This window comes from Amphiura filiformis, chromosome 3, assembly GCF_039555335.1.
Source record: "Amphiura filiformis chromosome 3, Afil_fr2py, whole genome shotgun sequence".
Classification (NCBI taxonomy): domain Eukaryota; kingdom Metazoa; phylum Echinodermata; class Ophiuroidea; order Amphilepidida; family Amphiuridae; genus Amphiura; species Amphiura filiformis.
In genome coordinates, this window is record NC_092630.1 from 1,005,770 (window position 1) to 1,022,642 (window position 16,873).

At 37.7% G+C, this 16,873-nt stretch overlaps 1 protein-coding gene across 1 annotated transcript in view; it reads left to right on the forward strand.

Moving 5' to 3' along the window:
• The first annotated feature begins 416 nt into the window (after positions 1–416).
• LOC140147831 (nucleolar protein 8-like) overlaps positions 417–16,873 on the forward strand; it is a 34,592-nt gene continuing 18,135 nt past the window's right edge. Inside the window, exons 1-5 of the mRNA XM_072169585.1 lie at positions 417–470; positions 5,236–5,380; positions 6,384–6,446; positions 15,202–15,280; positions 16,017–16,200. Coding sequence (XP_072025686.1) covers positions 5,245–5,380; positions 6,384–6,446; positions 15,202–15,280; positions 16,017–16,200 — 462 coding nt within the window. The 5' untranslated portion in view covers positions 417–470; positions 5,236–5,244. The remainder of the gene's footprint in view (positions 471–5,235; positions 5,381–6,383; positions 6,447–15,201; positions 15,281–16,016; positions 16,201–16,873) is intronic.

A 16,873-nucleotide genomic window follows, 5' to 3' on the forward strand; every position in this document is an offset into this window, starting at 1 on the left:
TAAAATGGGCAAATATATGGTTTATTTGGTCAGAAACCCATTATCAGGCGTCAACATTGTGGGGATGATTGTGGACCATGTTGTTTTGCAATAGACCTGCCCTTGGTAAATAGTAGTAGTAGTAGTAGATCGTAGTTCCCGCCTTTATGGCGCACCCCTGAATCACAGGGTAATAGGGGGGGGGGTCGAAACAGTTACATAAAATCCACAGAAGCGACGACACAGCACACAAAACCTCCACCAACAAACATCTAGGTGACTAGCTAAAACACCAAAATACCGCCACGAAAAATTATACATCATCTTGCCCGCTACCATCACACTTGTAGACTAGACGAAAAAATACGTCACCTGCTTATTATTCATAGGTACCTTGAACGGCTGGAATACATGGATTACCGCTAAATACAGCTCGTCGGTAATTAGGGCAGGTTTCCGTAGGTCTACAACGTCAACACGTGCAAATTGAAGTAAGCCTGTCTTTTCTGATCAATTTTAAACTAAATATGTTTTTATTGTATTTAATTTAAAGAATGTGATGTTGTTGAAGTGGTTCTGATTGATTATAGCACTGAAATGATAAGCACAGGTGGACAAAATATCCACGATCATGCAGCAATGCATGTAGTCCTGCCAGCAAGACTTCGGTCTTTATCATAAACATAATGACATCTACTGAGTACTGACCTGAAGTCTTGCAGCGGTACATAGGGATGCACTGTACATTTAAGAAATCCAAACTTCAAGCATCAAGAAATATACCTTGTATTTGTCAGTTTTACCTCAGAGATGATGTAGACCCTCTCTACACAGTGTAGAAACATCACAAGTAGAATGCTGCTCAATATGATAAATCCAAATCATGAAAATCAAGACATTTTGCAGAGCAATATTTTGACCACTTTTGCACTAAGTAAATTACTTCCATGAAGATTGCAGGTTTTGCCAACCCTGGGAATTTTGAACCCACCCAAAAGATGAGATCAATGTTGATCAATTACCTCAACTTTGGGAGTATAGACTAGTACAGTCATGACAGTGGGATTAAAATCATCCAAGCACGCCCAAACCCTGGTACAATGGGATTAAAATCGTCAGTGCATGCCCAAAATGTCCTTGAGAGAGTTCCTCAGCTGCATCCTTAAGAGCCCAAAATGAGCCCACATATTGTGATGTTTCTTATTTGTGGAAAAGATAATAATAGAGTGAACTGTAACTCTAGGTACGACGAGTTACAGTTACTGGAACTAGCAATGCATGTACACGACGATCATCATGCTCATGCATTTCCATTGCATGGCATGCATGCAGCATGTCAATGCATCATCATCATGCATGTCCTATGCTAGTCCGAGGTGCTCTGACGATAACACTCCGATCGCCAGGCAATCTACGTTTAGTAGGCCAGTGGGACAACGGAACCGCTACGTGAACGAGCTAGTCCTATGCTAGTGCCGTACTACTAGCCCGAGGTACTCACACCTCCGTCACTACGATTTCCACTGACTGTCCTTCTCCGTACGAAGGTCTGAGACTCCTGAGCATATCTGGTCCAGGGTACACATAAAATACCACTTTTTCTCATAAATACCACTTCCTACCATTCCTCACGTGAAGATGAGACTTAATTAACATGCTTAAACAAAACATATTTGGTGCATGTTCGTAAATTTTGAGCACATTTGAGGATGTAAAAGACCAGACTTGTGACTGTTATCGTCGCCGTGTTTTGAATTCTTCCTATAAATAGATGCCGTCAGTGTGACGTCATCACCGCGACGTGACTTCACGGTGCCCCGTTTTTACGTACGTATGGCACTCATGGCCGGATGATGGCCCTATACTAAAATGCAGCAAACCTTTTACGAAGCGCGACTACCGTGATGTTGCAAATTCGGCGCTAACAACGCGACGGCGCACAGTTCATTCATAAATTTCATCTCAGCAACAACATATCGCCTTAGCAGCCAATCAGAGACAAGTGCGTGCAACACAGTATATACGCGATGTATCCTTACAATACGCGCTCGTCAAAGGTTTTCTGCATTTTAGTATAGTGACATGAGTGAGGAAGGAACAGGGCCATGATGTTTCGGGCTAGTGCCGTACTATATATTACGCTATGTTTTGTATTCGGCGAGGATGACGATATTTACATCCTGAACTTGCAAACGGCCACAATGTGTTTTACTTGATATTTTCACCCCTAAATAATCTTGTATAGTTCCCTGCAATACCCTATATACGTGATAATAACTTACTTATCTCTCGAGCGCAATACTTCAAGTACCGTACTGAAGTAGGTATGCCAGGTGAATTCAAATTTGCCATCAAACTGCATCATTTTATATATCAAATTAAAGCCCTTGAGTAAAGAAAGCCAACACTGAAAACCTTTTTGTCATAGCACTTTCCGTAGCAAAGTTACAATCTCTAGAGTCAAAGATTGACTTTCATCAAAAAGATTCTGCTAGCAAAATTCCCCAAAACAGCATTACTGGGGTGTTTCTAGATCTTTAGTCTCATGACGATAGCAGCTTTTTTTAATGGAACTGCTATCAAAATCCCTCTGAAATTCCATGTGCGAGTCTCTCATCACCAAAAAAAAATCATATATTTGGGTCAAGTATACCTTCTGAACCTTCTGAGTTTTTAGTCAGCAGGGCGGAATACCGCAAGTCGCTAATGTAACTCTGGAACCTAGAGTGGATGAGTGCAGATATCAGAACCGGGGATGGTCCCCCTTCTCTTTTCGAATAGCTCTGACACTTTAACGTGCACAGGGATAAATCCTCCTGAACACGGGACCAACAGCTTTACGTGACTTCCGAATCACGGACGAAGCACACACACTACCTATACGTGCTAAGCAGTGTATGGGGGCGAGAATAAATTCTTCAATTAAACTTTTTTGGGGGAGGGAAGAGAATTTTCACCTAAGGCAAGCCCAAGGCTCGAAGCCTCGTCGATCGATCGTATCTCCCGGCCGGCAGTGCAACGCCTTAACCACTCAGCCATCTGAAGTATCAAGACAACATATTTATGAAGGTTTCCTTGAGCAAGCGGTTGCCGGTTTAGGCCATTTTGACTGACTAGCAAATGTGTTAACCGAGGTTTCCCTGTCATACCTACTTCAAGCTTCTGGATGGGCAATGAAATGTGCAAAAAAAAATCCAATTTCTTGCACTTTCACCTAGACTCGCTCGCCAGTCCTACGATACATACCGTACCTAAGGACTGGCTCACACCATTTTGTCTGTTTATGGAAAATACACACTTAACGGTTTGCGCAGGTCAGATATTCGAAAAATTTCTTCAAAATTTGATCAAAGGTATATAAAATTGGTACCAGCCCTCGAATTAACCCACGGCACCGACGGCATATTGAAGTGGGTGCCCACCCTCATTGCCGTAATGCCCTCAAAATTAGGCTTGGGCATCGTCAGTCTTTAGCATATCGCGGCCAAAAACATATCGCGATATCGCCATCTGACGATATTTTTATCCATACATGCAATGCATGCCATATCAGAAGTTCACTGGTATACGGGTGCAAAACGGCCGGCAAACAGTGAAGCAACAAGTATACAAATAAACAAGTACAAAACATACTTATTCAATCCACTGCCATCGTTCAAAACGTTATTAAAAACAGTATGAAACCAGTTTCCGCCATTATTGTGCGTGGTTTCCGCTATATTGCATTGCATGAATGTCCACGTATAGACTGCTGCCCTCATGAACATTGAACATTTCGTTGATCGTGGCCTGCTGAATGGATGGGAGACCACTGCTGCCCTCATGAGCATTAGACATTTCGTTGATCGTGGCCTGCTGAGTGGATGGGAGACAAATTATAAAAGTATATCGCCTGTCACTATTTCTACATATCGTCATTGCGATAAAGGGTTTAATATCGCAATATATCGCAGGGTGCGATATCGCCCAAGCCTACCGGAAGTGACGTAACTTCCCGCAAGTCATCAGCTGTTGGATCGTCACAACAACAACAAGCTTAAAAAAAGTCAGTGGTTCACTGGCAAAACTGTCAGTAAGAAAGTATGTTTTTACACAGCCGTGACGTTAGTCTTTTCTTACAGGTTCTTTCTTTCTTTCTTCTTTCTGTCAACCATTACATTTGCTCTAGCACTCACATGCTTACATCGATTTTGACCTAACTTGGTCACAATGATCATTGACCATGCCCTACACGTCACATGAAACTTGTGGGGTCAAAGGTCACGCAGGGGTCATAGGGGTCAAAAACGTGATTTCAACTAAAAATACATCTTCTCCTACAGATTACATACGACAGTGACACCACTTGCACACATGCATTGTTATTAACCAGTGTCTATATGGTGTACACAGATTTGGGGTCAAAGGTCATTAAGGGGTCACTTCCGGTATAAAACGAAAAACCTTCACAAATTTTTATTAGCTAAGTAAAACATAGTGCAGTAACGGTATGTTCACATATGATCTGCAGTTACCCAATGTATATGTGGTATTTTTTTTAATTGGGGTCAAAGCTCATTAAGGGGTCACTTCCGGTATAAAAAGAAATACCTTTAAAATGCATCTTCTTCCACAAATTATGTGGGACAGAGATGCCACTTGCACACATGCATTGTTATTACCCAGTGTCTATGGGGTGTACACAGATTTGGGGTCAAAGGTCATTAAGGGGCCAATTCGGTATAAATTGAAATATCTTCAAAAAAATTTATTAGCTAAGAAAAACATAGGAGAGTAATGGTATGTTCGCACATGAATTGTGTTTAACCAATGTATATATGATATTTTTTTATTTGGGGTCAAAGGTCATTAAGGGGTCATTTCCGGTATAAAACGAAATACCTTTAAAATGCATCTTCTCCCACAAATTACTCAGGACAGTGATGCCACTTACACACATGCATTGTTATTACCCAGTGTTTATGGGGTGTACACAGATTTGGGGTCAAAGGTCATTAAGGGGCCACTTCCGGTCTCAGACGAAAAACATTCCAAATCCCCCCTTCTGCCACACATAACATGGCAAAATAATGCCCGTGCACGCATACATTGACATTAGCCAATGCCTATGGGGTTTTCATATATTTTGGGGTCAAAGGTCATTAAGAGGTCACAACACGGCTGTGTTCGTGGTCTTAGACCACAGCTAAGTCTAGTTTCAATTGGTTTTAACAAATCAAAAACTCTTTAATTTTTTTGCTTGTCTTATATTTGTAGGTTGTTGACATGGATGAAGTGAGCAGAAGGAGAGTGTTTGTTGGTGGGTTGTATGCTGGAGTAACAGGTGCGGAGCTACAAGATAGATTCCAAAGATTTGGCACAGTCACATCAGTAGAGGTCAAATGTAAACGAAATCAACAAGGTAAGAGCTGCACAGATAATTGGTGAAGACTCTACATGTATAAGTCTTGTTCACTCTCATGTTCCCTTCCTAATCCTTCCAGGGTTCGGTTTTTGCCGGCAAAAACCTGTTTTTGCCGGATAAGTGGCAATAACTGGCCAAATCCTGTTTTTGCCAGTTTTTGCTTGGTTTAAACTGGCAAAAATGACAAAAACTGGCAAAAACTCATATAGTCACTCAAATAGTAACAAGTACACAGAAAGCTCATAAACAGTAAACATACAGCTTTTAATGAATCATTCAACATATTTTTTGTCTCATCAAGTCCCTAAAATAAAAAAGTTTGATATGCCACATTAGCCTCACATTTCAGTTACATGTATGCGCCATTGAGCAATGAAAACGTGTGCCTTTAATTTCTTAATATGTTACTTATAATTACAAAATCTGCCCTTGTTACACTCAGGAAATTAATTTTTTTAATTTAATAATTTGTTTTGAGATAAAAAATCTGAACTTTAAATCACTTTTTTAGTTTTTGCCATTTTTGCCGGCAAAAACCTGCAAACCCTGAATCCTTCTCATCACATACACATCCCACACACATACTCCCAACCTGCTTCAGCGATTGCGGAACTTGTGTTTTGCTATCAAAGTGAAGACATCTGATACTGAATCAGCAACGAGGATTTACAAAATGAAATAACACCTGTATTCACACATTATTTTGTAAAATTTTCAACAAACTTGATTTATTCTTTATTCTCACTTGGCCTGATTTTCATGGCCAATATTCTCTGTATGTAGTGGATGATGGGTGGTTGAAAAGATACATCATGTACAGTAGAAAAGTTAAATGCACAAGCAAAAATCTACATGCACTGTTGCACGTGTGCACCTGGGTAAATCGAACCCTGATTCGGGGGCATCGTGATCCTAGTAACTGATAATTATTATATACTCTCCCCATTGCTTGTATCAAAATACTGATCACACATTTTGCTCTCTCCTTTCCATGTTCTAGGAGCCATTGACAAGACGTTTGCCTATATAGATTTCAATATTTCTGAGGGAAACTATAAGAAATGTAAGTACTACATTCTACAAAAAATGCAGTCAGATTTATTATTTGTTCACTCATTGGGACATTCCAGTTCAAATCCATACACCCCCTATGGAAAATGTGACCTTAATCTTCCACACAGGGAGTGTGAATTTCAAATGGGGGTTACCTGAATAGGCGATTCCATAGGGGAAGTATGGTTATCAACTGGTATAGCCCATTAACCCCAGACGGAGACAATGACACACAAGGCAACAGCAAATTTTGGTAATACTTATTGGCCATCAGGATAGACAATAATTTTATTTTCATAAACAAAGATTTCAGCCATTATATCATTACAAGCAAAGGGTTAGTACACAACCCTGGAATGAAATCAGAAAGGATGGGATTCCAAGATAAAAGTAAAAATACTCAACCCAATTTCTGTACGACAGTAAACCAACTGAGGAATCATGAATCCCAAATCAAGCAAGTTCAAAAAGGGAAAAATCAAAAGGATGGGATTCCAAGATAAAAGTAAAAATACTCAACCCAATTTTGTTCGACAGTAAACCCAACTGAGGAATCATGAATCCCAATCGCAAATTCAAAGGGGAACTCCAGAATAAGAGCAAAGCAGCTCAACCCAATTTCTATTCTACAGTAAGCATTACTGAGGAACGTGGAGCCCACAAATAACCCGACAAAGGGATTTTTATAATGGCGAAACTTTCCACTCTATCAGTTTTTCATTATATAATTAGTGCATACAGTATTAACTGATATTAATATGAAATATAGATATACAGGTGCATATAAGTGGAAGATGCAAGATAAAAGAAAACAAACATCTCCTTGTATAATACATGTTTATAGCTTGTCCTCTAAGTATTCTATGTAATTAAACATGACATGTTTAACTCTTGATCGATAAGTCTGTCTTCTGTGAGGACTCCTTTCTATGTTAGAATTTTTTTGATAACAGATGTTGTAATAATGCAATAAGCTGCAGTTAAATTTTATGCTGCTATTATATATAAAAATTAGCATTATAATGAATTTTGACTGCGCATGTCGGGAGCTTATCATTTATTTGCTATTTTATATCAACTAGATATTTGAGATTCCAAGATGAAAGCAAAATGCTCAACCCAATTTCTGTTCTACAGTAACACTACTGAGGAATCTGAATCCCAAAGCAATCCAGGGGAAAATTAATACAAATCCTCATGGAATTCCAAGATAAAAGTAAAAATACTCAACCCAATTTCTGTTCTACAGTGAATACCCGACTGAAGAATCCAAATCCCATAAAAAAAATTTCTTTACCCATATAATTATTTGTGCTCAAATAGCATGCCTAAAGCATGCTTTATATCGTGCAACTATTTAATTTGTTTTCCTTAATTATGTAAGGAAAGCAGTACCTGCCTTTTTTTTTTTTTTTTTTTTTTTTTAAAAACAAGTTATGATTTGCTTGAAATAAAGTTATGTGCTTGCATTAACATATTTGACAGACACATAGGCTCCCCTAAAATTGGGAGAGGTGGGTGGGAATTAAAATTTTGTGTCTATCCATTCTGGAAACCAATAATGTAATGAAGACAAAACACCACGACAGTGACCAGCGCAGAGCGAGAGGGCAGCTCTCATTGGTCAACACACACGATGCTGTCACGCTGCTATGGCAACACCCGGCCGGGAACACACAGACCCGATCGGTATGAACTGAATTGCTTCAGCGTGGGGTCAAATTTGTTTTCTTATCGTTTCACGTTAGAAAACTTTATTAACCCCAGACGGAGACAATGACACACAAGGCAACAGCAAATTTTGGTAATACTTATTGGCCATCAGGATAGACAATAATTTTATTTTCATAAACAAAGATTTCAGCCATTATATCATTACAAGCAAAGGGTTAGTACACAACCCTGGAATGAAATCAGAAAGGATGGGATTCCAAGATAAAAGTAAAAATACTCAACCCAATTTCTGTACGACAGTAAACCAACTGAGGAATCATGAATCCCAAATCAAGCAAGTTCAAAAAGGGAAAAATCAAAAGGATGGGATTCCAAGATAAAAGTAAAAATACTCAACCCAATTTTGTTCGACAGTAAACCCAACTGAGGAATCATGAATCCCAATCGCAAATTCAAAGGGGAACTCCAGAATAAGAGCAAAGCAGCTCAACCCAATTTCTATTCTACAGTAAGCATTACTGAGGAACGTGGAGCCCACAAATAACCCGACAAAGGGATTTTTATAACGGCCGAAACTTTCCACTCTATCAGTTTTTCATTATATAATTAGTGCATACAGTATTAACTGATATTAATATGAAATATAGATATACAGGTGCATATAAGTGGAAGATGCAAGATAAAAGAAAACAAACATCTCCACACAAGTTTATTAGGAATGGAATGACTGAGAAACTTGCCACACCCCCCCTCCTCCCTCCCCCCCCCCCACCCATAAATCAGAGCTGAATGCTGATTAATACGTTTTTGGCATGCTTCTCAGTGCACCTGAAGGGTAATGTATTGAATTTCGCTGGTTAATGAAGTGAAATTCTGAGAATTGTGAGCATTTGTACATAAACATGTAGGATGTCAAAGGGGGAATGCAGAATCAACGTGATAACTAGCCGGCTGCGCAACCTCAACATAAAACTTGAACACATTTAAATTTTTAGATTTTGATGAACAAGAAAACTGAGGACATAGTACTTGACCCCTGTCTAGCTATCCCATGCCAACCTGGTGCTGGTTCCTTCCATCCCGCAACGTAACATAAGACATAGCTGACCAAAGCGTCGCATAATTTGAAATACTTTTTAATAATGCATATGAAACAATCATGCTTCTGAAGAAAAGCAAACTCAACTCTGACTAATTTTCATCACAGGTCTGTCCATTTCACCATTTGACCAGGCATTTATCTTTATAAAGTTCTGCTCAGTTGACCAGGCCTTTGTGTGAATTTTGCAAAATATAAACTCCATCTGCATAAACACTTCATTCAGTTTACTTTGTAGAATATGGTCAACCAAATGTCTTGTCACTTATCTATTCTCATTAAAAGTTATACCACTCGTTTTATGGATATGGTAATTTCCCAATATTTGGGCTGTCTTTAACTCTGACGAATTTCATTGTTCATGTATATGGTAATTGTGGTCAGGGTGGCCCAACATCGTGACTACACTTCATTTAGTCTTGTCCTCAACCTCTGAATCACATATCGCCTGCTCAGTAAACAATTCCACAAGATACTCTGTCGCACCCATATTACCCACATGCTCATCTTTTCTGTAACAAGTAGAACAAAAAGAACAGGAAACAGTAGGGCAAGTATATAGTTCTTAATTAGCACACCTGGAGTGTGAAAGGTACTTTTGCTGTCTGTACAAACGATTAAACGATTAAACGATTTCCATTATCAAAATCAATATATTATAGAAAATTAACACTTTGATCTTTTGCAAAGGTTCATTCTACAATTTTTGAAAATGTCCTTAATTTATTGCTGCTAAATGGATTATCTACGTTTACAAAAGTGTTGTTTCAGCCCTTTTTAACATATAACTCAAGAACCACAGACCTACAAAATATATATCTGTGAATATAGATGCAATTTTTGCCAAAGCTCACTACCATTCGCAAAATGCTGTACACTACCAAATCGCAACAGTTTAAAGTTGTTGCTAACCTTATTTCACTCTTATAAATTTGTATTGTTAGAAATGTTGTGCTATTTGTTATGTTTATTTTCTTGTCGTGTAATTCTGTGCTAGTGTGCTCTTAATTCTGTAATTATTATATTGTATTTCACTTCATAGCTTGCCGAGTTTATAAATTGATTTTATAGTGTTTAATGATATAAATAGATTTAATATTAGTTAGCTTTTTTACGCTCTAATACTGTTTGCATTAAATTTTGATGTACATTATTTTGTTGTTGTTGGTTTTAAATGATGGATCTGCAATTCGCAACAACGCTAAAATTGTTGTTTCATCATTATAATATAACGATAGCACTTAAACTGAGACTTCCACTTCACCTGCAGTTTACATTTCTCAATTTTCTATTGGCAATAAATTTAATTCAACATCAACCAAACAACTCCAATGTCAAAATAAGGCTTAAAACTGCCAAGGACGCCATTCTCAGAGATTACCTGGAACATCATAATTATTAAGTATATGTCCGTCGGACCCCATGGGTTTTTAATCAGAATTCCATGTCCTAGTGACCTACTCAGACCTACTACAATTAGATACCTAATGGTAATTTCTTAAGTTCTTCTTCTTCCTTATAAGTGCCTCCAGAGTGCCTCCCTCATATGTATGAGTATTGTCGCACTGCATACAGACAAGCTGTACTTATTTTTTACTCTGGAACCTAGAGTAGATGAGCAAGTAGAGTGAAGTGTCTTGCTCAAGGACACAAAGAGCCGGACCTGTGATTCGAACCCTTGACCCTTGGTAGGCCTACCTCATAATTTCTACCAATCAACTTCATTCATTGCACTGAACTCATATAAAAACCTGTAATTAACCTGCTTGACCCTGGAATTTCAACAACATCACTTGCTAAGGGGTGCTAAAGAGGTAGCAGAGAACCCAATTTTACTTCTTTTAACATTGTAACCATGGTAACTGACGTGGTGTAAGCATATTGCTCCATTGAATGGAATATACTTTGTAATTAACATGCTTGACCCCGAGATTTCAACATCAATTGCTATAAAATTTGTGTTTGTGTGACCTAATTGCTTGCCCTTAAGGGTAGACGAGGTATTGTTGGTCGAAGCAACCTAAAATTCGATTTTCATTATCTAGATCAATATGTTATTGAAAAATAACACCTTGATGTTTTGCAAAAGTTCATTCTACCAATCGTATACATTGCAAACTTGCTTAATTTATTGTTGTTAATGAGTTATGTACGTTATACAAAGGTGTTGTTGTTTCAGCCCTCTTTACAACGTAACTAAAGAACCCCCACACCTATCAAAGTATATCTGTGATATTTTAATTCTTCTACACACTCGCTATGAATTGAGCAATGCAGTTTTTGACAAAGCTCACTACCATTGGTAAGATGCTGTAAGCTACCAAATCACAACAGTTTAAATAATTAATAACCTTAAAGATTCTCCAGCTCTCAAATCCCAAAACGATTTGCACACCATACATTGACACATCATACCTTGCACATAATACATCGACCTATGACTGGGCAGAGAATTTCGGTGTCTGCTTATTAATGATATTGGCATTTAACCTATTGCCTGACCACAATTATTTTTCGCTAGCAGCTGCTTGCCCCATAGTACCACTGATACTGTGTTAAACTATGTAACCAAATTATAAAGTATCAACCAAAATATACAATTATCAACCAAATATAAAAGTTTCCACCAAAATATAAAAGTATATTTTTTAACCATTAGTGAATCAGCTAACACAATCTAATCTAGCTAGACAATATTAATTTAAAATGAACTACCTTCTGCTAGTTTGCTAGGACAGCATTCTTATTAAAATGACGTATGACGTCAGGTGTCTTTTGAAATGTTGGAGCTTTTGCCACATGGAATTTTGAATATAAAATATCAAATTATTCAAGTGGAACAGCTGGTGAAAGATAAATTATTCACGCCAACCACCAACCAAAGGCATAGACGCTCGCATCAATTCTCCCTACTTCCAGCGTATGCAACTATGAATGATATGACTCTACTGATCCCAACCTAAAACAAACTTTTAATTATTTTAATTATTTTATTTTATTTTATTATAATTTTTGGAAGAGGTAGAACTCTATTTATTAAAAGTATTTCCGATAACCATTCTAGTAAAAGGGTAGTAAAACTCACTGACTGAGAAAATTCGATCGTGAACTTGATGAACGCAATCACAATTCACAAGATGATAGATCGATGATGATGAAGCTCATATAAATTTTAATTATTACTTTAACCCCGATATTATGAGCTAGCCTCGCCAAGACCGGACGATACCTGTGCATGACTGCTAGTTTTTTATACCGTTCTGCAAATTCCACCGGCAGGCATATTATTTATTAACATCATTCAAACATTTTCTTTCCCTCAGAGTTCGTCGGCAAGACATTGAACACTCTTGTTTGTTTATCTTTATTTGTTGTTTAACCTTGACAATATTCATGACTTCGTACATCACTCATGACATCCGACCAATCGCCCGCGATTATTGACATGACGTGGCAAGAATTTTGACCTCTGTAGTGACCTAGTAAACACATTTTTCCTCCAGCGATACGTCCTTGATATTTTACTGTTTTGATCCCGATTTGGATGTCGACAATTTAAAGATTTTTGCGTGTTATTTACATCCGGGCGGAAATTATTTATTGCAAATTGAATGTAAATTATGAGTAGAAAACATATCAGAAAACTTGGTTAATACTGTATTTTTTCAGTAGTCTAACCCAATGAATATTTAAAATGCAATAGGCCTGATAATTGTCTGTCCCAATTTCAAGCGTATTTCCACTTTCTTACTAAACGTTGCGGTAACGTTCGACCTTCCAGAATATAATTTCAATCCATTATTTTACTACCAATCAAAATTTTGTTTTATATATCAGTGATATTGTTCCTAAAAACCACATTGTTTGATATTTTGAAGTTTAAAGCTTTATTTAAGCTCCTCTAATTTAATAAACATTTGGACCTTTTTTATCAATGAGATAATATATGAAATAAAGTTTTGCATTCGCAACTGGCGGAGATAATCTTAACTAAATTATGATTCATAAACTTATTATAAACATCTTAATTATGGGCAATTCACTGAATCTAATACATCATTTTGCTAGGGTTAATAACAATAACATAGTGCCATGATATTATTATTTTGTTAAAATGTTCGTATGCATGTTTTGTAACGTTTTGAACATTAAATGAAACTATGGCAAGAACACCTTTCTGTCTTCCGGGAAAAACGAAAACCCACAAACTCATGAATAATTAATGAAGTACTTTATCAATGGGTATATTTACCAATTCAACATGTTTATGTCTATTGACTTCTTGAAATTGAAAGGAATCATAATTCTGATGGCTTTTATTTTTCCGGCACAATTATGACTTTATTGATGAAATTAAATGCATGATGGCTTATATTTCTTGGATATATTTGAAATGATATTAGCAAATCTCTCACCCGGCATTTCGCTGTGGCGTACAACAACCTCTAGAAACCCTGGACGGCATTTTGGTCTGGTTTGTAAACAAATTCTTTATCGGACGAATTATGCACACAATGTATCATGCCTCACCAACTTCCATAGGCTTTCGTTGAAATGGAATTGGTTGGAATTCATTTTATCAAATCGGCGCCTGTTCAACTGCTGTTAGTGCTGTATGGCTTTCGTTTGCATAATTGTTTGGTACGGCAGCCGTATTTTTTGATATTAATTCTGCCGTGTGCAACTTGGCTTGCTCTGACTCTGATGACGTTGCGCCGACGATTTAAAAATTCGTTTTTCAGCGATCATGTCCACGGCATAAATTAAATACCAAATTGTAGCTTCCTTCATTAGACTGGTTTTTCCATTTAAATAAACTAATTATGGTAAGCTTACTGACGAAACCAATGATGAAAGGAATTGAGTCTATCACTGTGGACACCGGGTGTGTACACTCGCCGAATTAAAATTTTGTGTCTATCCATTCTGGAAACCAATAATGTAATGAAGACAAAACACCACGACAGTGACCAGCGCAGACGAGAGGGCAGCTCTCATTGGTCAACACACGATGCTGTCACGCTGCTATGGCAACACCCGGCCGGGAACACACAGACCCGATCGGTATGAACCGGAATTGCTTCCGCGTGGGGTCAAATTTGTTTTCTTATCGTTTCACGTTAGAAAACTTTATTACATGATACAACAAATAATATAGAACAGGGATCTGCAACTGGGGGTGTGCGGCCCAGTAACGCATTACAAATGTTAATTAAGCTAGGGGAATTAAAAAAAAAAAAAATGTGAAATAAACATTACAAAGCATTTTTATTGCATTCTTGTTTTTATTCATTTATGAAATCCTGAAGTTGTATTTTGAAGCACAAAAATAATTAAATTTTTCGGAAGATGTTTTTCTTTACATTTTGTTTTACAAGCAACAATGAAATCAATAAATCCTACGAAAAATTTTGCTGAAACTTATAATTGTCTTCATATCTAACCTGCTCTGCGCCGACAGCAGTGGCATAGTCAGGTTTTTGGAACAGGGGGTGGGGCACAACTTGTAAATGAAATGACGGATATATTCTTTGCAGACGAAAGAAAATGGGAAATTGTTCAATTGACCTAAATTCTTTGTGTCCAGTGTGGTGCTCCAAAATCTAGAAGGGGGGGGTAAATTTAGCAATGTCAAAAAGCAAAGAGGAGGGTCACATCCAATACTGGAAGTATTTTTAAGCAGTACACAATAATTTTTTGTAAACTAATGCCCTTTGTGTACCGGCAGTCTTTGATGAACCGACAACCATTATGGGGGGGGGGGCACTGACCCCCACTGGCATTTGACAGTAAATATACCGCATTGTGATTTTAGGTAAAAACACATTTCACATTTTGGTTTCAGGTCACCTGCCATGTACCTAGTAGTAGATCTTTCATCAGGTGCTTGGAATTTTCCACTTTTACATTGATTTGAAGATCTCCACCTATATCTTAAAAAACAGAACTCAGTAAAACATGTCTTTGCTTCTCTAATTTTAAAACTGTCCAGGTTTAGGTACATATAATAATACGAAGTGGAAAGGTGGTATAGTGACCATACAGCCTGCCAAAGAGTGTTTCATCACACGGTAGGTGCATTTAACTAATAGTCAAGAATTTTACAAGCTTTGTGCTTGAATCGAGATGGGGAATTCACTGGTGGAGGAGTGAGGATTCATAATTACACAATGTGGACAGGTGGTATAGTGACCATGATATTCAAGAATATTGAAACATAATGTGGTCAGGTAGGTTGAGTGGGAATTTAGTTCAGGGGAAACTTTCTTTCAGGACTAAAGGGACATGCAAGATTATAATTGATATAAGAATTTCAAGACAAGGGAAAAAAGGAAAGCACAATTTTTGAGCTAATGATAAAGGGAAGGGAAGAAGGCTTGACCCCTCATTTTTTTAAAGTTAAATGATTCTCTTTGCAATGAAAAGCAATTTTAGCTAAAATTTTCAAAGTTTTATGAACCTGCCTACTTATGTGTTAATCAAATAATTGGACACATTGACATGTGTGATGTCATCAACAGGTGTCAAAGGTCTAGTAGTCACTTGAGGTCATTTTGAAAATATGTTAAAAAACAATTAATTTCTTTTTTTTTTTTTTTTGAACCATGCATGAAAGCCCCAGATTGCTATTCTGGTGGGGACACATTTTATGCACCATGTAATTGAGTAATTAACTTGTTAAGTAGGAAATGGTATTGCATCATATAATAAGGGCTTTAAAAAAAATTCTAAGTCATAATTTGGTCTGATACTTGTAAACAAATACCCACAATGCTTTGCCAAATTTGTATATTCTGACATACACAGACTCAAGGGAGAAAGAGAAGCTATAAAACAGGAGCAAGAATCAAATACTGCTCCCGTTGACAAATCTGAAGATCCTCCACCTCACCCAAGGGTAGAAAAAAGACAGGAGAATTTCAAAGCGGCTGGTGTGAAAGACTATCATGTGGATAAGGCTGTTCCTGGCACAGCAATTGATGGTGAAAAGGTAAGTAAAATACAGACTGCAAAAGAATTAAGGTAACACTTATGTTCACCTCTGAGAGAAGTAATTCATTGGTAGAGCACCAGCGCAGTCACCTTCGGAGCCTTATTTCGCCCTTATACAGACGAGCACCCCATTATAATGTCTCTTTGAAGGTGTCTTGGGAAGTATTTCTTGAACTGCATATCTCCTTGCCTTGGGTAGGCATCAATCAATTCTCTGAGGTCTCTGGACTTAGGACCAGACTCTGGTGGGTTAAACCGGTTTTAAGGGCGGCCCAACCGTCCCGCTTCCCTCAGAGCATATTCCAGTGCTGACATGAACTGCATCAGCCGAAATGATCCCGAGCACCTGCATACACACACAACCCTTGTGCAGCGAGCTCAAAAGGACGTTTTGTCCACGAAGCAGGAATCTCTGAGGACTCTGAATTGCATCCTAAACAAAGAAAAATATGTCAACATTAAAAAATAAGCAGCCAGTCAGTACCTCTGATTTAAGACCTCTTTTGTTAAAATTGGTTGAGAATGAAAAAAAACCGGTAATCTAAAACCTAAGGAAGGAACAAAATCAAAAGTTGTGCTTTTTATGATTTAATCAATGAAAGCACAGCACTAGTTTTAATGTGCTGATCAATGGAAAGCATGGAGCCAATTCTTTTGTCCGAGAATGCTTT